Source organism: Ceratosolen solmsi, unplaced genomic scaffold (genome assembly GCF_000503995.2).
Source record: "Ceratosolen solmsi marchali unplaced genomic scaffold, CerSol_1.0 scaffold1, whole genome shotgun sequence".
NCBI lineage: Eukaryota > Metazoa > Arthropoda > Insecta > Hymenoptera > Agaonidae > Ceratosolen > Ceratosolen solmsi.
Window position 1 is genome coordinate 14,831,602 of NW_011948415.1, and position 22,145 is coordinate 14,853,746.

A 22,145-nucleotide genomic window follows, 5' to 3' on the forward strand; every position below is an offset into this window, starting at 1 on the left:
AGTAATTTTAGATGTAAGGATTATAATGCATAATAAAACTGAAATAGTACGAGTGTGTAAAATTAATAAAAACTCTCAATTAATAAAAGATTAATAATACATAAAATACTTTAAATGCTTATATAACGTTGATAATATTTTTTGATAAGAATAAAACTTCATCTTTTGCTTATTATCAACTCTATTGCAGCAAAATCTGATCGGTACATTGCAATAATTGCACTTTCGTAAATTGCGAAATTCTAACTGTAGGTTATCTTTTCGCAGTCGATGATGTAGTTATAAACACGATTGAGGTTATCCGCAGATTCGTTAATATTTATTGTTATTTTTGTGAATTTAACTGTATAAATGACAAAAAGTAATAATGACGAGCTCTGCAGATGTTGTAACGGTAATTAATTCATTTATTTGAAGTATTTTTTGAGTTTCAATTCTAAAGCAATTTCGTAAGATATCGAGGCTACTTACTATTACATTATCAATCAAATGAAATAAAACATTTTAAAATTCTTCAAACCGACTAAAAAATCGATGACTTTCAAATTAAATTTAATAATAATAATAATAATAATAATAATAATCACTAATTGAAACCTTTTTTTCTTCTGCAGGGAAGAGTTCAAGCATATTTACTTTTACCACTTGTTCAGCGATGCAAAGAGCTTGCTACGCTTATCGATGAATTAAGCACAACTGAATTGCAGCATATCTTTCCAGTACTTATAGATTCCTTATTTGGAATATCGGATAATATTGGTTGGGGTCTCCATACTATAAGTTTGAAAAAATATCCCCAAGAATATGAGGTGCTTTGTAATTTTTTAAGTCCACAGGGTCCAATATTTTCTCTATGTTATAAATTACTTCCAGATTGCTATTTAAAATATAACTTTCCAGTGTCATATCTGCCTGTAAGTGTACGTCGATTTTGTATTATAAAATATATTATGTCGTTTTTATCCACGATTTAAATATGTATTTAATATTTTCAGTCTAAAATTCGACACATGCTAGAAGAAGGAATTATTCCTCCATTTTATTCTGATAAACTGAGAGACGATCATGGTAGTCGTTTTTCAACGGTTTTATCCATGAGTATCCTTTTTATATTATATATATATATATATATATATATATATATATATATATATATATATATATATATATATATATTAGAATTTAATTAATATCGAAATTATAAACAAAAATATTTTACTATTAATATTGAGAGATTAGTTTTGTAAAGTTTTTGTTAAAAGAAATACATACATTTTATGTGCGTTGAATTATACGCCTACTATTTTTCTGCAAAGCTTGTTACGCACGCCTGAGCAATATAATTTTCTTCTATAATTTTGGCAATGATAAAAGAAAATACATTATATTCAAATCATTTTCCATATCAGAGTGAATCAGATTTTCACAGGCTTAGTAAAAATTGTTAAAATTGTTTAAATATTTGTATAATATTTTTGTTTTTATATTTAATTTAACACTTTACCAACTATGATTGAAATACGATTTTCCTTAATACGTTGCAAATCCTTTCGAGTATTACATATTTCATTTTGCTTATCATTTGACAAACCCGTGGTTGCAAATTCAACAACAAGATAATGTTTGGGTTAATTGGGAGACGGTATATGTTGAATTAGCTAACTGTTATCTTTTTCACTTTTTACCAAGAGATAATTCAGCAGTATTACCTATTATTGGACCGTATGTCAAAAAAACTCCTCCTAGAAAATTAATGCAATCGACAGATACAAAAAGGTGAACTACAGAATATATTAATTTTAATTATTATTCAATGATTTTATCTTTTATATTTGGAATGATTTTAATTATTCGCAGGTTACAAACTTCGCGTCTCTTGAGGACAACCATACTGTCTCCTCATTCTACAAGTCCTAATTCTACAGTACCGCAGCAACAATGTTTGCCACAGGTTTGGCGAAGTGAGACTATTGTACAGGTTTTCCTTGATTTCTGGTTAGAATATACAGAAGAGGAGCAATTTTCTTCAAATAGAACTCCACAAGCAACTGGGTCTTTACCACGAAGAGTAAGTTTATATTTTATTTTCTTCATTTTTATTAAAAGTACATAGTGGAGATTTAATGCGAATAAAATGAGCGACTAGAAGCAAGAAATATAACAATATTAAATTAATTATTGCAGCATAGTATACATTCTGGAGAACATATTAGACTCGTTAGGACATTTATTAAAACATTACATGAATTTGCAAATAGTGCCATCGGTGATAAAAGTGCCATGAACGAACTGAAAAGGTATATTAATAATCAATGTATTTTATATGTATAAAAAAATAATTATTTATTTAATATTAAAATGCATCCTAAAATTAATTCCTCTTTTTAAGAGTAATTCTTCCATCGGTACAAGGAAAAATTTATACTTTCTTGAGAAAGGCCATTCATCATTGGCCGCTCGATAGTTCTTTTAGATTAATTTTAGAAGCTTGGTTAAGTTTTATTCAGCCTTGGAGATATATTCAAGGAATTGGATATACAAAGTAATGGTTTTATATTTTTTATATCGTTAAGACTTTAGCTTTTGGAGATCGGGGGGAGATAAATTTGTGTATGTTATTTTAGAAAATTTGAAGACGAAGAAAGAGGAAAAATCCATGATCCAAATAAGTGGATATCATTTATTGCCAATAATTTATTAGCTTACACTGCAATATTTCAGCAACTATTACCACGGTTTATGAGAACAGATCTTATAGCGCCAAAAAATGCTCATATGTTATTTAGAGTAACAAAGGTATACTTAATATGAGTAACTCTGTCAAAGATTGTAAGGCTTGATATAATATATATATTTTATAGGTATTTTCTCAACCTAATTTAGCGAAAATTTTATTGGAGGTTGAAAATTGTATAGATGATATGGCATCGATGCGAAATCGCTCGACAAATCAATGGACAGGTACAGTTCGTCAGCAAATTCTTGAATTAGAAGGACAATCTTATCAATATATACCCATGTTTTCTCCAGCCACTATATCACAAGTAATATTATTAAATATTTGCTATTCGTATAAAAAATATCTATTTATTACATATATTGCAATTTTTTTTTTCTTTTTTTATATTAATAACGAAAAATATTTAAAATAATGAATAGTCAATATCAAATTAAAGAATTATGGTTTATTTAAAACTTTAATATTAAAACTAGCGAGTTTCAGAGTCGATTCATTGCCTCATTAATTTATCGATTTTGTAAACGAATAAAAAATTAAATTACATAATTAACGTATAAAATTATCATAATGTTTATTTGTTTAATTGCAGTATATTTACATATTGTTTATTATCATGTCACCTAATTCTCATCATCATTTATCCAACAATATTTGCAATATTATAGGTAATTTGTTTTTTAAGTACAATAAAACAAGCTCATTTAACATCAACGAGCTTAGTCGAGGCCCTAGAAAAGAGAAGAACAGGTAGACGATTCCTTATATCAATTTGGGAATTCTTTAATGGTGATGATACCTCATCCGACGATATTAGTTTAGAGGAGAGAAAGAGGGTGCCAATATTTCTGGCAAATGCTCAGCAACAATTGATCGAAATTTTCCAGGTAGGCCAGGTACTAACCCTCAATAACATTTCTGGGAAATTTTAAAACTACGTAAAATCAAGACTCCATTTATGCATGTTAATTTGTAGGTAAACGTAGAAGAGATCCCTCAGTCTACTCTAGTAGCCGATCATGAGTATCACGAGAGCATTTTATCAACGTCATTTTGTCACCAATCACAAGTAAATCAAACTTTAATTACAAATCAATTTATCGAAATAAATTAGTCCGATATTTTCGTTGGCCAATATCGTTGCAAAAAATTGCAAAAGAAAATAATTGATGTTGCGATGCAGTAGGCATACTATTATTGTAAAAATGGGCGGACTAATGATATTACCTGAGCGTATATACAAATTCAATTATATCCCTTGACATTTAGTTAGGGCTAACAGGCTTATTATCGACCATCATGCCTATCATCAACGTTCATTCATACGAAATAAATACCCCGTGCTGCGGTATTTTCCTCGTATTTGGGTTTTTCCTAAGCTTCGTTTTCCAAGTACGGACAAAGAAGGATATTTGATGATAGTACGATGATTGCCCTGCCTTCTCTCCCTCTCCGCACCTTCAATTATCTTCTCACGATCATCTAGGCCAACATAAATAGGACTGCCTAACGAGACAAGGCAGTTGTTATCTTCGTCATTTTTCTGCCCGCACGTACTTCGTACCTAAGCGCATTAAAGAAAGCAGGCTGATATTGTCGATTGAAATTGGTTAGAGAGTTCTCGCATCGCGACAATTCGACAGTCGTACGTTACGAAGCACCGGTTTCATTGTCGCACAGCTAACGCTCAGGCGAGTTACCTTTATCTCGGGCGCATTCTTGTGATTATCCGCCTTCGCGCCTATTAACATGTTTCTGCAGACTCGGGTGTAAGATGAGAGCTTCCCTCCCATCTCCCCCATCCCCCACCCCACCCCAAAGCAACATCCGTTACACCAGAATTACACCAGTACGCGGCTTTATACTTATCTCCTCTCATTTGGCGGCATTTTGAATTCGTACAGATCGTAGCGCGAGAAAAGGTGCGCGAGTAGCAAGATTTATAAAACACGAGTTAAGTCCGTGAGGATGAAGAAAAAATCGTCCTCGCGATCAATTGTGCAGTCGATTATCGCCGTCTGCTCGTACTGGTATTCACAGGTAATGTATCATCTACTTTAGGAGTTGGATTATTTGATGATTGACATATGTGATTATTATTATTACTTATATTGAATATAAATATTAATTGAATATAAAGACTCGTATGTTACGCAGTCCGTATGTTGAATCGTCGAGTGTGTTTTGATTAAATAATTTGCAAATAATTAAGAAATTTACATAATAAAGGAAATCAATATCAGTTAAATGAAAAAGCAGAATGCTTTACGGGCTTCTTATAAATAATCGGTGCTTTATGTTACAGTAACTTTTAAAACATAAATTTTATAATATTACTTGAAGAATTTTTATAGGCTTGAAGTAAATTTTTAAAAATTATAAATTTTATTTCATAAAGATGGATTCGAGCTTAGATTCGAGCAGACCAGGAGTTTTTGTTCCGATTCAGGAAGGACGACAAAATTGCCGATACATCGAATACATGGGAGATCCGGAACTGCAACCAGTTCGTAGCTATGAAAGTGCTTTTCTAGTCAGATTCTTTTATCAATTATGTAATCACTTCAATACCAAGGTAAGTCGTAGCTAATAAAGCCGCAAATATCCTCAAATAACATTATTATTCATAATTTTTGGCATCTTTACAATTAAACTTTATCAACACTTTAATCCGAGCTTATATTCGTTCAATACAAATGATATCTTATCGAAATTAACTCAATGCCTTACTTTGCCATTTATCTTTTATTGCAATATTAAATATTTATTATATTAATTGTATTATTTAAAAAAAAATAATAATAATAATAAAATAATAATAATAATAAAATAAATAAAGTATCAACATGAATTGGTGGGAGCGTATACTAGAGAAGACTTTTTGGGGAGAATCACGCGGCAGATTTTGAAACCTCCGACAACGGTTGTGCAGTTGCCTAAACGAACGTCAAATGGTTTTTCTTCTGGTTATGAAAAACGACTTCCTCCACACATCAGTCTTCGTCCAGCAGCTAACTATAACTTTATGTCAGGATTAATTTTGGGAATGTTCATTTTTTGGCTTATAGGGTGAGTTTTAGTTATTTTTATTTTGCGTTTTTTTTTGTTTTTTTTTTGTTTCAATAATTTTTTATAGTTTTTTTTTTTTTTAATTTTTTTACAGTTACTTTATAGTTTTTAAATTTTAATGCATATTTTTATTCTTATTTTAGTTATGGGACGACTGCATTTATTGGCATGTTATTCTTTGCTTGGCTGTGCTACGTGCTAATTAAGGCCATTTGCGAGCCATGGAGTAACAGCAGCAATGTTACTTCGGCAAAAAGAATATCACAAATGTCCACTATCCAATGAAAGTTTAACGATAAACTTATAAGTTTTCGAAAATATTAAACGATTAATATTTTTATTTTTTTTTTTCTTGAAAATTTTTACGCTATATTAATTATACGTCTTATACAGTCGCTTTTAATAGAGATATTTTTGTAAAATAACTCTTTAAAGAATATACTAACATTTGTGAATTACATTTTGGGCAATTTTAAAGTCAAATATATTCTTAAACTATTCATTAGTTTAATAACATGGTAGGTTGTCACACTGTTGTTACGATTCATAATATTATACAATTGAAATGTCTGGTAATATTTCATAAAACGCGATTCGATTTAAAACTTATCTAATGCATAATATATTTTATAACAATTGTCTTAGAAGATTATTTTTGAGAATAAAATATTATTAAAAATAATAGTAAATGTTATCGAAATGAAACGCTGCATTTACTAATAATAAGTTTAAGTGTGTTGTATTATAAATTAATTCCTCTATGTCTTCATTTTTTAATTATTATTTTATTAAAACTTAACAGTAATTATTTATTATTTTCTGATGCGAAATGTTATGACAATAACTTTACATATTATATATTTGTAAGTGAATGCAACACTCGTGTACAATTGATTTTTCAAATTCTTAAATATATTTTTATATTAGGCTTACTCGATTAGGATTGCTAAGAGATAATCTATAAACATCTTTACGGATATATTCTGATATATTCTGAATTAATAAGATTAAATCAAGTGCTTCCTTTTTTGAAGTCGAAGTAAATACATGTAATTTTCTATACTATAACAATAAATTATGTAATGAATTTAACAATAAATACTAAAATATATAAAATACCATTTAATATCCGAATTAATTGTATATTTGATTAATATATGTGCTATTTTGCATAAAAATTGACATCGCGTTATTGATTTCCTTACGCCTGATCCCTTTGAAATAATTATGAATTATAATTTTAATAATTTTTTATAATTACGCTACTTAAAAAATAAACATCTCTGTAATATTAAATTTAATTAGTGCTGTAATAGCTGACAATTGTAATATTTATAATCTGTTGAAATTACTTAAGATAATTGATCGGTTGCTTCTATCGTTCGATTAAAAATGATATTTCTTATTCACATAATTTTTTACCAATTAATATTATTTTGATTGTAAGTATAAGTAAATACAAATTAATTTTTAAGATTAAATCATAGTTTTAGTTGCTCCATTGTATTGTTAATAAATAACAATATTAATAATAATAATAATAAACAAAAAAATTAAAAAAAAAAAAAAATGTCTTTGCTAAATAAAAATAGATTTTTAAAACTATACATATTAAGTGTAGTATGACTATCTAAATATATCATTTAATTCCATTCGTGTATTATTCACGTAAAGATAACGTCACATGATTGTAGTATAAGTGAACTGAACATTTAACGATTAAAACGGTCTTTGTAATGCTCGTTACTTTGAAATTTAACTACTAATATTTAATCGTTCACACGATAGCTTATTAATTATTTTTTTCAAACACAATGTCTTACATGATAATTTATTTTTGCCAAATTTTATTTGTAAAAATTAAATTAGAAGCAAATTGATGAAAGATTTTTATTGACATTTCACATTCGAATTAATAATTATTTTATACGATTCTTGATAAAATTTAAATACAATTTTTTTTCAAGTAAGAATCGATATTTTAGATCGAATTTTAGATATTTCGGTAAAATTAAAATTTACATTGTACACGGTAATATTAAAATTATTTTATGTATCAAAAGCATTTCAGCTGCAAAAAAGGATAATTCAATATTTTTTAATTGAAAAATTTATAGTATTCGATTGAAATAGGATAAGAAATTAACAATTTTGTTACAACATTTAAAATTACAACTTTTAATAACTTTTTTTTTTGTTATAAATTCGTAGATTCTTATAATATATTAATAATGTAGTTTATAAAGATTATATCGAGATAGCTGAATCAAATCAACTCTTGTAATTGAAATTTGTAACGTAAAGTTTATCCGTGAACTTTTCATTTCACTAGTCTATTGTGATAAATATTGTTTAGTTTTTAGAATCATATTTTTCATAAATAATGTTTTAGATCGTGATTGTGTTTTACTAAAAGAAAACTTTCATAATTAGTAAATCATAATGTCACCGCGAAGACATCCTTTATTTTATGATTAAAATAGAAAATATAGCTTTCATCGTAATTCGATAATGTTTTTAACGAATTTCTTATCCAATTTTGATACTGTGAAAATCAAATTCTTACTCGATGTAAATATGTTAATATCTTTGTGATTTACGGACACGGAATACATTGTTTTGATCATAGGGATTATATGGTTAAATTTTCTAAACTTATAAAATATTTTTCTATTCTCAATGAATTATTTATACAAATCACTGTATCAAATAATTGTTTCGTCCATTTCATTATGTTCATATAAATATAAATATTTGTTTCTTTTTTCTTTTTTTGCAGTATTTCCATATCTTATAATATAATGTATAAAATAAATATTTATAAAGTAAACGTTTATCTAAATTAATATTACACGTAACATTTAATAATATTAATATTTCATCAATCTCTTCTGTTAGAGGTTGCATTTAAATTCCAGTATTTATATATTCGATTTCTGATATTATTTCCACAGAATAAATGTCAGCCATAAACATAAAGAACATATTTTAGTCATAATGTGGAGTTTTTAATTATACCCGCGACCTTACCGTACTTAAGTATTTGACTTGATTATCCGTATTTTTTAATAGTTTTTCCTAGTTATATTACTACGTCTAACGTACGTGTACACTTTATATTTGTATAGATTTCTATATATATATATATTTAAGCGTATACATTATGAATTAGCCATAATTAATGTTAAAATCTCAATCAACTTATACCGCGCTTTGTTATGAGTATTAAGTATATATTGTCATAATTACACATACATCCTTGCAACTATAAGTAATATATATTAAAATTCTTGCACAGCAACGTGGAGTTATAGATTGCATATTGTTATTCAACTTGGCTCGTTATTCTTCTTATTGTATTTCGGTATATAAGCGGAACGCAGTCGGCATCCGTATGATGTATTAAATTAATAGAGTGTAGCTTTAAAAAATTTAACTTCATTCATAACATGTATAAAGGAGTATAATAATAATTATGACTTCAATGACGAATTAAAACATACATTACGCGTTAAAAATAAACAATGTATCGGACTAATAAAATTAAAAAAATATACGCATTTTTTAATATACGTAAAGGATTTACAAATGCCTTTCCATTTTTCTTTATATTTATTGTAATACATTTATTGAAATAATTCTATCATATTCTAGCAAAATTTCGTTTGTTAATTAATATGTGTAAATAGTAATTATTTATTAGTAGCCCATAAGTTTTTTCTTTTTTTATTTAATACATTATAGCAATTACTTTGGCAATGATTTGTTCTACATAGGATAAGCATATTATTTGTTTAAAACAAATAATGATATATTATTATTATATCATTGGAATTTTTTTTTGAATTCAATAATGAAGAAGTATAGAATTTGTTATTTACAAATAATTATATGTGAAACTTTAAGCACAAATGATATGATATATGACATATGAATTTCTATCTAGTAAAGTTATAAATAATTTCTAAATAAATAATTTTTTTCAAATTTTATTTTCTCTCTTTGCCATCATTATTCTTTCATATTTTACAAACGACTGAAGAATTTTGTATTACACAAAATAATGTTCGACCGCGAACGATTTAATAAGTTTGTTTATTTTACATGCCCTATTGACTTACACAATCATACTTCAGACAGATAAAAATAATTGTTTATTGAAAAAATATTAACCAAGTAATGTATAACTAATTAGTTATTTTATTCAATCTTTTCTAAATATATAAATTTTATATACAATCATTTGACACATGGAACAATATTGGAATAGCAAAATTTTATTATATTTTTAATAATTATTTCATTATTTATTGTCAATTTCAAAAGTATTGTAATATTTTTTATGGTACTGGCAAATACGATTTTTCGACTAATATTTCGATTTGGTTTAACACGCAGTTTTAAAAGAAAGTTGTTTTACGAATATTCTAACATTTTCTATAACGTTATTCATATAAATGCCAGGTTAATAATCAGTTATAAATTAATGGACAATGTATAATGAAGAGAATTTATTGATAAGAAAAATCAATAGCTTCAGATTTATTTTACGTGCGCAAATATATGTAGCTTCATGCATAAATACGTATGCATTCACACGCGCATGTATAATGCATGTAACGCAGAAAAACCTAATGGAAAAATGAGAATCTGGACAAAACAGAAAACATGATGTAGTTAGTAGTGTCGGTATGATACGATACACTCAAGATGTGTGCACATCCAATACTTAATGGGTATTTAAAGGAAATCAATATTCCGAATTTGCCATTATAAAATTGTACTAATTAGTTATATTATCAGTATAATTTATACATATATTTACTTGTAAAGTAATTAAGTTATTATAAAATAATGGAGAAATTGTAATACAATGTATTTAATAGTTTTTTATAATAACACTTCTCAAAATAGAGAAAAAAATATATTATTAAAAATATTGTAACCGAAAAAATGAAAGAAACATTCTTATTTTGAATAACTTTACGAATATTGTCTATAGGTTGTTGAATAATTGCATATACTTCGTTTAAATTAATTGGCTAAAATTCATACAAATACAATTATAATTATACATAATAAAAAAAAAAAAGGCAAATATTTATACTTAAAGTATACTTAAGTATATTTGGAATTTCATACAATTAATATATTTTTTTTTTTCGTTTTTTTTATTTCTTAACAAATATACAAGTGCGAGCCAATTTTAATAAACGTAATGCACATATTATTATGATAATATCACCAATGTTTTAATTGATATTTTACATTCTATTAATAATTATTATTAGTTATAGATTATGAATTTTCAATTATTTATAACTCTTCGATTTCGACGATTCTTTTACAAGTAAGAGCTTTAACAAAATTACACTAATTTATTCTTCATTAATTTATCATAGTAATAATAATAATAATAATAATAATAATAATAATAATAATAATAATAATAATAATAATAATAATAACAACACGAATTTTTACAAATGATTTATATAAAGATTCGCATTCATCTATCGTTCTTTCTCACGAAAACTTTAAATACTTATTGTTTTGTATTTTTCTACGAAACGAGTTAAATCAAACTGTGGTACATTCTTGTTATAACTTTTTAACTTTTTAAATTTATTATTTTTAATCTTTTGCCGCAATTTATAATGTATAACCTTCTTCTTTTGAAGGCGTTTAATAGAATTTAATAGAATGTGAATTTCGTGGCTGGCATTTTTTATGAGCATCTTGAGTATATTATTTGAAATAATGCATTCCACAGGAAGTAGGGGCTCATTGTAACGAAATGCGTTTTTTATTTATGCGTTAATAAATATTTAATAATAGCAAATATGCTGAATATATGCTGAATCTACAAATTGATTACTTTAAATTTCACTGTTGTTTGCATACAACTTACGTGTATTGTTTTTAATGTTTGCGGGCGTATAATTTGCGTTAATAATTTTTAAAAAGCTTTGTTCATCTTCAATATGGATAAGTAAGTGAATTGTTACTGTTAAATGTCGATGCTGAGGAAAATATTCGACTAACTGTTTCAATGAAATAATATTCGATTTATCTATTCATGTTTTACATTAATTTCACTTTAAAATTAATTATTATAATGCACTTTATTTTATGTATTATTTAATATAATTTTTATGTATTCACAGTATAAAATAAGTATAGTTCTAATTTGTTATTTTTTCATTTTTTTTTTTTTTTTTTTTTTTTTTTTATACAGAAAGTTCATTACAAATGCTCCGGTGCGTTATTTATGCACGTGAATCTGGTCGATTTTAGTAAATATTATTGTTCGTTGTATCAATAATAAGTAGCATGTAACTTAATAGCACATTATAAAGTCAAAACATTGTGATTTAATATTTATGAAGGTAGACTCTTCAGTTTTTACTTCAAATAATATTATAAACTTAATATATAATATATATTAATATAAAGCTTTTATCACATAATTAAATGTGAAACAATTTTGTTTTGCATAATTTTAAAGATTATTTAAATGAGCGCATTCTCCAAAGAATATTATAGAGGCAATTACAGCTATGATCCTTAAAGAGGAATTCTTCTCAAAGAATATTATCAATATTGACCATTATAGCGCATTATCCTTTGAAACAAATTTTAAATAAGAGCATTAATGCTCGGCAAAATATTTAATAATTTGTATGATAGATCAAAAAGAGATATTGAAAGTAAACCAAGTATGAACTAATAACTTTTCTTTTACAATACTTAATTATTCTAGACTAACAATATATACCGCACATATGGATAAAATATATAATACTGAAATTACTATAATTCAAATTCATTGCTTAATTCGTCGATGTTTATTTAATGTAATAATGCAAAATTGAAATATAATTTTATTAATATTATTATTAATGTATTGAATATTTATAGTATGATATACGAATAATTGCTGTTGTAAATGCACTAATATTATCTCAATATATATTTGTTGTCATATTAAAAGTTTACATTATTTTATACAGCACATTCTTTTCTTAATTAAAAAATCCCTCGTACCCCCCCCCCCCCCCCCGCCACCCAACATTCTTCAGAGTATGTAATTTAATTTTTATTTTATTTTATTTTTAATTATCCTATCATTGTTCGTTATATTTTCAAAGCTTTTGAAGCATTAATGGAATAGATGTTCTGGAAAAATTCTTAATTTTATGGTTAATTCGTTTTTTGCGAATAAATTTACTTTTTAAGCTAATCATATATACTTGAGCTTTATTGCTTGTTATTTTAGTTTAAAAATAATTTAAATTGTCAGGTAAAGAGATTGTTTTTTTTTTTTTTTTTTTTTTTTTTTTTTTTTTTTTATGAGTGAAAACTGATTTTTAGGGCAAAGACGCTCTTTAACAATTGTCCACGTATTTCTACGTAATTTACACTTTTGTTGTAATTTATATTCAGAGATTGATTATTCTTTCGATATCTTTCTATTATCGACGTATTAATCGCATTAATAATAATTATATTGAACGATTATGTATATGTTTCTATTGAAAATGAATATACTTATCTAGATGCGTACACAGAAAATTTGTTTCAACGTGAGCTTTTCGATAATTTTTGCTCGCATAATTTTTATCTTACTTTGAATTAGAATTTTTTGTCGCAATAGTGTCGATTCTAATAAATATATGAAAAAACAAAAATATAATGATCTTTATTGTAGGAAATTGAATTTACTAAGAATCATTCATATGTTCTTTTTTTTTTTTTATTTTTTTTTTATTTTTTTTATTTTTTTTATTTTTTTTATTTTTTTTTATTTTTTTTATACTTTGATACAATATTTATATTTACAATAAACCAATTTATGCTACTTTAAAGAAAAATGCTCGCACCATGTAAAAACGTAGAAGATGTTGAAACGGGCTTGATTTTAAATTCTAAAGAATAAAGGCAAAGTAGTTGTACATAATAACATTTTAAAGCGTTCGCTACTGGACGAGAAACTAATTACGTCTCTCATTATAAAGAATTTGCAGGATTAAGAACCGAAGAAGAAAAAGTCAGCGCTGAGCTGGAAAAAAATTTACTGTAACATTAGTTGCGTGCTAGTGTGCAGGTAGCTGGATCGCAACCGCTGGTTACGCGAAACGTTGTTGTTTCATCTTTATCATATAGAGCACGAGCGTGTCTCCCATCATTTCCTCACCTTTTAATTGGGCTTCATTTTACGAGTCACCAGATCCTGGTGTAAGTATAATAACTCTCCTCTTCCTCTCCCTAGGGGAAACACAGTAGTTTAACGCGCTCGGAATTTACCCAAGTAATTTATTATAGAGGAGCTGTCGCAGCACCCACCGCTCGCTTCATTCATTTTTTTCCCCCTCACGGACCTGTAGTTTTTTCTCTTTTTTTTTTCTTATATCAACTGGTAGGCTAGGAAGTGTAAAAGGATATGGAGTAGTTACCTTGCACGGTAGGGATCTAGACGACGGCTGTCAGTGACGCAGACTTTTTATCGATTGGCTTTGTTACGCGCTCGGGGTGGAACTTCGATATTGATGTTGCCGTTAAGGGAGCAGGGATTTTTTGTCAGGAGCAAAAGGGAAAAGAAGCCGATGATTCTGCCGGTTGAGATTTATATCCTCGGGATAAGTGACTGTCGACGTATCCGATCATGTACCGCGCAGCGAATCCGTGACTATTTTGTCTTAATAAGTATCATCCCTCGGTGATAATGGATTTTATTCCAGAGTAACCAGCTTTTTAATCTAACGAATAGCAATCAATTTACACTTTTCGTTTATTTTCGTACTTTTTCTTGTTTTGATGCAACTAAATAATGTTTGACGCAGTTTAGTAAAGTACCTCGTATTGACGGAACTAATTAATATTAATATTTATTATTCTTGACAGCTTTGTCCCTTTCACAGTCTTATGTCATGTTCTTTATTTCCATTTTCTCGGCTTGACGTTGCAGTTGTGTAATGTATAGTTGAATTTTAATTTGTTCACGTTGCTGATTTATATGAAATTTGTCAGCTAATGGTGAAGCTAGAAATGTAAGGGATTAGGCACTGGAATCTTCCTGATCCATAAATATGAGCAGCTATATTAAATTTTACTAAATTATGTGAAATAATTGAAATTACTTTAGTTTAGCATATTTGAAATAGTTTTACAAAAATTTGTAATATTAGGCAAAGTTTCATACGATATTCATTTTGCCCACCAATGCTTAGGCGCTGTTTTACCTAATAAGCTATACATTCTAAGATATATTAAAGTTTCAAATCAGTTAAACTTTAGCATTTACATGAAATTTACATTAGCATATTCATTTTCACGAGCTTAGGATTTTTAATTTATAATAATAATTTTACAAATTTTCTATACATACATATTTTCTTGATTTAAAAAAGAAAAATACTTATTAAATATCATACAAAAAGTGCAAAAAATTCTTTCCACAATCTTAATTAATAAGACCAAAGACAATATTGTGATTATTTTATATATATATTTTATTGTTCAAAAATACCTTAAAAAAAAATTAATATAGAATATATCTATGTTTACTCGACAAATCAATGAAGTTATCTTAGCTTTTATTTATAATATATCATCACTGTAACGTTTAACGAAGTTTAATTCATTTATGATATTTGCAATGTTTTTTAACTTATTTTTAGATATGTGGATACGATTAATCGTATAGCGTTAATTATAGTAATTTGGTTAAATTTTCTTTTTCAGGTTAATATACTACATTACAATAAGGAATACATAAACATAATTAGTAATGTAAAAGATTGTAGATAGAAAAAAGTATCCATCTAAAGAGAGCAAAATATTTCAAGGTAGACGGAAAAACCAAATATTCTTATACATTTATCTGATTAGGTTGTAGATTATCAACCGCAATTTAGAAGATTATAAATTTTGTTATCGAATTTTGAATAATAAATACTGACTTTGTATATATCATTTATAATATAGGCTGTAAAAAAGTTTCTTTCGTTTATTATTATTATTATTATTATTATTATTATTATAGTTTATTTATTCTATAACGATTACCAAATAGTCAATAATAAATAAGTAAATATATATGTATATATATATATATATATATATATTCTTATTTTAATGGACATAATAGAAGATGTTTATTTCTATATATTTATATGGATATTTTACTATTTTATTGCTGCTGTATTAAATTGAATTATTATGAAAATTAAGATACAATTACAATTTGACAATTAAATTACTATTATAAAAACTCTATAAAATAGATGATTATTTACAAATATTTCTACAATTACACATTTATGAATTTGTGAAATGCTAAAACACATAGTTGATTATGAATGAATAAATATGAATATTAAAACGAGAATATTTGAAAGGTTTATATATGGCTATAGAAAAGAGAAATTATTAGTTATTGACTACGATTGAGAGTATATCGAATTGCAATCACACCCCCCTCCCTCCCTCCCTCCCTCCCTCCCTGTTAGTAGTTTTAACTACATTTCTAAATTAAACTATATTTCTGTCTTTGCTTTATCTTCAATTTATTTTATTAATATCTGTCATTTTTTAAATTTACTATTTTATTTTCCTTTTTTTATTTTTATTTTTCAATAGTATTAATAAATACGAGTTGGATTTATTGTACAATTGTTAATTATTATGTTATTATTTATAATTCGGTTTGTGATATAATAATAATACATGCATACTTTTAGTTATCTTAATACTTTAGATGTGGATGAAGTTTATAACGATTGGATAACGTTTAGAAAGTTTAGGACGAGTAGAGTAAAAAAGATAGCATAATAAAACAATATTAGTTGGAATTTTTTTACGTAAATTATATTATTGATATTATTTTTTTTGCATATTCAAGGAATGATAAATCGTTCGTAATACTTTATATTATTATATAAAACTTAAATTTGGCAATATTGTTTACTCGTTAATAGTTAAAATGTCTCTGAACTTGATAAATTCAATTAATTTAATTTATAAATTCTTACTTTTGAAAAGTGATTTTATTTCTTTATCTTATGTACATACTGGCTAATCAATTCTATTTCATCGCGTGTCTCATTTTCTTTGTATATTAAATGAATGAGGAATATATTAGAGTAAATGGTTAACAGTCAGTTAGACAATTCGATCTCTAACTGAAAATTTTTTATTCGAATTATTAATAGTTGATAAACATGGATTTTGTGCATTTGACACATAATCAATCTGTACACATACTATAATATTTATAAAATTATCTTACGACAAATAATTTTTGTTAATTTTACACTATGCAAATTATAGCAGAGATACAATCCTCTTCAATGAGGAACAATTACCACATCCCTATTGACCGCTGAATACATAAATATTACTCGCGTACTTACCGAGGTAACCCGTTTAATTCAACACAATATTCTTAACGTTTTTGATTTTCTTCTTTATTTATTCTTTCTTAATAATTCTATTTATGACATATGTATGTATTTATAATTTTGGCCATTTGAATGTCGCACATCTGAGTATCAATTTTTTTAATTTGCCTTTTTAGGTCGATGTTCTTATTTTTACCGCGCATTAGTCACATTAATATCTATTAATATAAACGAGTATCTAAATTTTTGTTGGGATACGATTACAGACATTCAGACTATGCGATCGTTAAAAAAATATCATCGCGTCTGCTAATGAAAATCAACGAAGTTAATGATTGAGTTGTTAATGGCGCCAAAAAAGCAGTACCGACGTATCAATTATTAAAAACTTACAATACTGCAAACTTCAAAGAACAAGCGTGTCCTATGCAATAAGTTTCAATTTATGAATAAATAAAGAGAATAAGTAAAATTTAAAAATTGCTTTGAGACACGATATTTGGATGTATAATATAATAATATAGCACTGAAAAGGAAAAATATATTTTTATTATTTAGAGTTAAATTAGAATGAAAATGTTATCGGTATAAGTGGCCTTTACTCATTAAAATGCCATAAAAATGTAATGCCAAGTATTAGAAAATTTTGTCAGTATTTTGTTGTATGTAAAAAAGTAGAATTTTTGTTGTAATCGATTAGTTTTTTGCGATTACGATATCATTAAGACATTATCGTTAAATAAATCGAATACAATGTACGTGCTTATTACTTTTTAATATTTTTAAACTTAATTGTCCATTAACTCAACATTTTCTTCTTCTTTTTTTTTTTTTTTTTTTTTTTTTTTTTTTTTTTTTTTTTTATATAATTTTTGCAATACCTTAAGTACTTCTTAATTCAATTTTTCACTAATCTCGATTTTATTTTATTTCAATTATATAATTACATTTAACAAGTTCTAATATATGAATATTTTCTAATCTGCATGTATAAAAATCTCTGCTCATAAAAATAATATATTCTACAAGTCTATTTTTAGAAATAATTTTATAATCGACAATTTATAAAATTTATGAACATATAATATCATTTAAAAATGAAAAATACTTAGTGTACATGAGAACTACTTACATTTTGAATAGTATTTTGAATGGCCTTCTTCGACAAATAACACATTCATTTATTTGATAACACGTATTGTTGGTAATATTTCCGGGATAATTTGTGCATCTCCTTGTAATACTTTTGCCCCTTCTAAAAATAGAGCACACGACACGCAAAGGACCGACAGCTTATCCACATGAAACCTGTTACTAAGCTGGGATTCAAACAGACGTCCCAGTATTTACGATGGAGGGAACTCCTGGGTTCCCCTGGGTTGCTCGCGATGGATCTTCTTTATCTTATTGCACGGACTTTAGAAAAGACATGTTTGAATTAGAAATTCGAGGGAGTTGTTGTAATAAATTATGGCAGCTCTGACTAATGTTTTGATTTCTCCAAAATATTTAAAATATTTAAAGTACTTGTGTTTCAAAATTTGTTGGCTTCAAGTGACAGTTAATCATATCTTAGGTGAATATCGATTACATGTTGTATAAATTAAAATTTCGCTTCTCTTAAATACTTTTGTTTAAATAAACATTTTCATTACACCACACTCATTTCTTTAATTAAAGTAAAAGAAAATTTTAATTATACACTCAATTGTTTCAAACTAATGATTGTAAAAAAAAATCTATTCAATCGAGAATTTACAGTAGAATTGTTTATTAATTTTTTTTTTTTTTTTTTTGAAGTATGTCTATCGAAGATCACTCATCTTATTTGAATTGAAATATTATACATTACAATTATGCAGTAAATTAGTTATATTTAAATTTCTATAAGATTTATGGAATATGTCTTTGAATATGAATTTAGTTATTACGTATCGTTAATTAAAACAAAAACAGTGTCGTGACTTTTTAAATACTGTACATTACAAAATTAAATTGTTCGAACAGAATAGAATTTGAAAAATCGAAAATAACAATCGAAAATAACGTTGATGCATTAGATATATTTCATTGTTGAGTTAAGATTTATGGGCTACCAAGGCATTCATTTCTGGAATGCAATTAGATAGTTTATACAATTGAAAATGTTATGCTCTGTTATGTGCCAGTTAGTGACAATAAGTTTAACTGAATTATCGAATGAAGAAAGTATAAGTTGCTTCAAATGCTTATTAAATTAAACGCAATAATATTTAAGTCCAGTGATTGTAAAGCAGTTTGATGTGCCTCGCGATATGTATTAACGAATCGCGATCCTTTGTCATTGCAATTTTCGATAAAATCATTGTTATCATAAAATCATATTTCACAAAAAGAATTCATTTAATTGACCATACATTTTTCACGATCTTTAATTTATATTCAACGAGCATTCATTCTAAGAATTTTAAATGACCATTTTTTTTTCTTTCTTTTTTTGTTTGTTTGTTTTGCTTTTGTTTTTTAACTGAATATGAACTGAATTTAACATTATCATATAAATATTACTTATTTTACTTGTTATATTATTAGAATATATTGTCTTTTAAAATTAATTTTGTCTACGTTATTATGAATTAGCTTTATGCAATTTTTTTTCCATCATGCATGAGATTCTAATTTGAAAACTTTTTAGTCTTTAATTACTAGTTATACTACCGCCCCATTCTTTAGTACTGAAAGTACGCTGTAAATAATGATTTTATTGACAACATAATTTCAGGTGAACTCTAATTTGTATGTAGATTGATACACAGTCGTATGTTTGAAAGTATTGAATTATTTTGTAAATTGCTTGGGATATTTACATGCCTGTTAAACTGAAATCAATATCTTTCATAATCAAATCGTAAGCTCATTATTACTTAAGACTTATTTTATAAAAAATGGCTTCGATAAAAATAAAATATTTATATTAATTAGAAATCAATTTGAAATGTTATGCGATTAAAAATGAGAAAGTACATATTTTATTCCACATAGTATCGTTTAAATGAATTGTTTATAGTATTAAAAATGGATAAATAAACGTTTCTTTTTAAAATTTATATGAATTTTCAAAATTCTTATGATATCAGTATGGAAATAAAACGTGTCATCTATTTTATTTATTGAATTAGTTAAATGAGGAATTAAAAAATTTGAAATCTTACTTCGCTAATAGTTTTATTTACATTAAACGATATATTGATTTTTCAATTTATTCATTACAAAATGGAAACATAAAAATATCGTATATTTTCTTATGCTATAAAAAGAATATAATTTCAATTTTTGGGTATATTTATAACAATGAAAGTTTCATTCCATTTGGTATACGATACATGACTTTTACCCTATCTATTTTCCATATTTTTAGAGAATTTTTAGTAATTATTTACTCACTGTATAAGAATTAATTTTATCCAAGAAATTTCGTATGCTTGTTTATGTTAATCTCCAAAGTAACTTAAATTTTTATGCGCATCATATATTTTTACATATTATATATTAAAATATAAAACTTTGATATTCCTTGATAAATAATTAATTATACTACAAAGAAAATAAATAACAATACGTCAGTATTAAAAAGCAATTCTTTTAATTAACTTAAACAAAACAATTTTAATTTAATAAAATTATAATGAATATTTCAATTGGCTTACTATTCTAATAGTTTAAATAATTTTTACAAATATTTTTAAATAAGATATTCTTAATTTCTATAAATAATGCAATATAATATTTAAAAAATTCCGAATGTAGATTGTATATATAAGTGAATATTTTCTTTTTCACAGTCAATTATCTGTGATTCAGTAGGTAAAGTAGGGCAATGGTAATGTGCAGCTTACGTATCTTTAAGAAGTGATAATAATATTTTAGTCAGCAGTTATTTTATGCAGAAAATATCTTGTTTCTTATATTGAATCCGAGGTAATTATAATAAATATTTTTTTGTAAAAGATATTTAGTCGCCTGTAAACATACAGAAACGTTTAAATAAGTAAACAACGATAACGATAAGCAATAATATAAATAAATAAATAAATAAATAAATAAATAAGTAAATGAAATCATTGAAGGAGAACGAATTTACGAAAATTAAAGTTATGTTTCTGTCAAATAATTTGTGGGCGGATTTTTAAGAATTACAAAATCAAATACGACACTTGTAGTTTATAAATAGCAAGTTTTGTATTAAAATATTTATAAAACCACAAATTTTGCTGTACCTTTTACGTAATATTTATTATTTATTGAAATATTGTCGTCCCAATGATATAATACTTTTAAAATTTTTCGCCTTAATTAATAATAAAAATATTAATAAAACGTATCGTAAAATCACTGTACGTCATGAGACGCTAAATATATACACAAACATCAAAGAGTCATAGTGTAATGTGTATATGTGAGCGATTGTGCCAAAATTATTGGTTACCTTATGCTTGAGATGTAGTTTCAATTTTGTAATTGAATCCACTAGAGAGATGTTTTTTGCTCTTACAATAGAATTGGTTTCAAAACTGGTTATAATTCTACAAATGAGGGCTTAATGAAAATTTATCTTCAAACCAAACGAGCGATTATTTGAAATTTACTTTTAACAATTTTTTTGGGTTTTTGAAAACAAGGCGTTTTTTTCATTATTTTTTCATTCATATTCATAATCAAATTATTTTTCATTCTACCGTAGTTTTTGATATGGGGATAATATTTACTTTTCTATTATTATTATTATTATTATTATTATTATTGTTGTTGTTGTTGTGGTTGTTATTATTATTATTATTATTATTGTTGTTATTATTGTTATTGTTATTGTTATTATTATTGTTATTATTGTTATTATTATGGGCTTATCGTAAATAATCAAAACAATAGTTAAATATTATTTATTACCGATTATTATC

At 25.8% G+C, this 22,145-nt stretch overlaps 1 protein-coding gene across 1 annotated transcript; it reads left to right on the forward strand.

The window, feature by feature from the left end:
* Positions 1-213: 213 nt before the first annotated feature.
* LOC105368980 (sphingomyelin phosphodiesterase 4) lies at positions 214-6,151 on the forward strand. The gene is made up of 14 exons (XM_011508194.1): positions 214-394; positions 615-914; positions 996-1,091; positions 1,538-1,776; positions 1,858-2,068; positions 2,185-2,297; positions 2,390-2,542; positions 2,625-2,796; positions 2,862-3,044; positions 3,406-3,633; positions 3,714-3,806; positions 5,136-5,312; positions 5,577-5,806; positions 5,950-6,151. The coding sequence occupies exons 1-14, from the start codon at positions 368-370 to the stop codon at positions 6,089-6,091; spliced, it is 2,364 nt and encodes a 787-aa protein (XP_011506496.1). The 5' UTR covers positions 214-367; the 3' UTR covers positions 6,092-6,151.
* The last annotated feature ends 15,994 nt before the right edge of the window (positions 6,152-22,145 follow it).

Coding starts and splice junctions, on each gene's coding strand:
- LOC105368980 (XM_011508194.1), top strand. CDS start 368: ATGACGAGCTCTGCAGATGTTGTAACG. Junction 915..995: donor TTCCAGTGTCATATCTGCCT/GTAAGTGTACGT, acceptor TAATATTTTCAG/TCTAAAATTCGACACATGCT. Junction 2,543..2,624: donor CAAGGAATTGGATATACAAA/GTAATGGTTTTA, acceptor ATGTTATTTTAG/AAAATTTGAAGACGAAGAAA.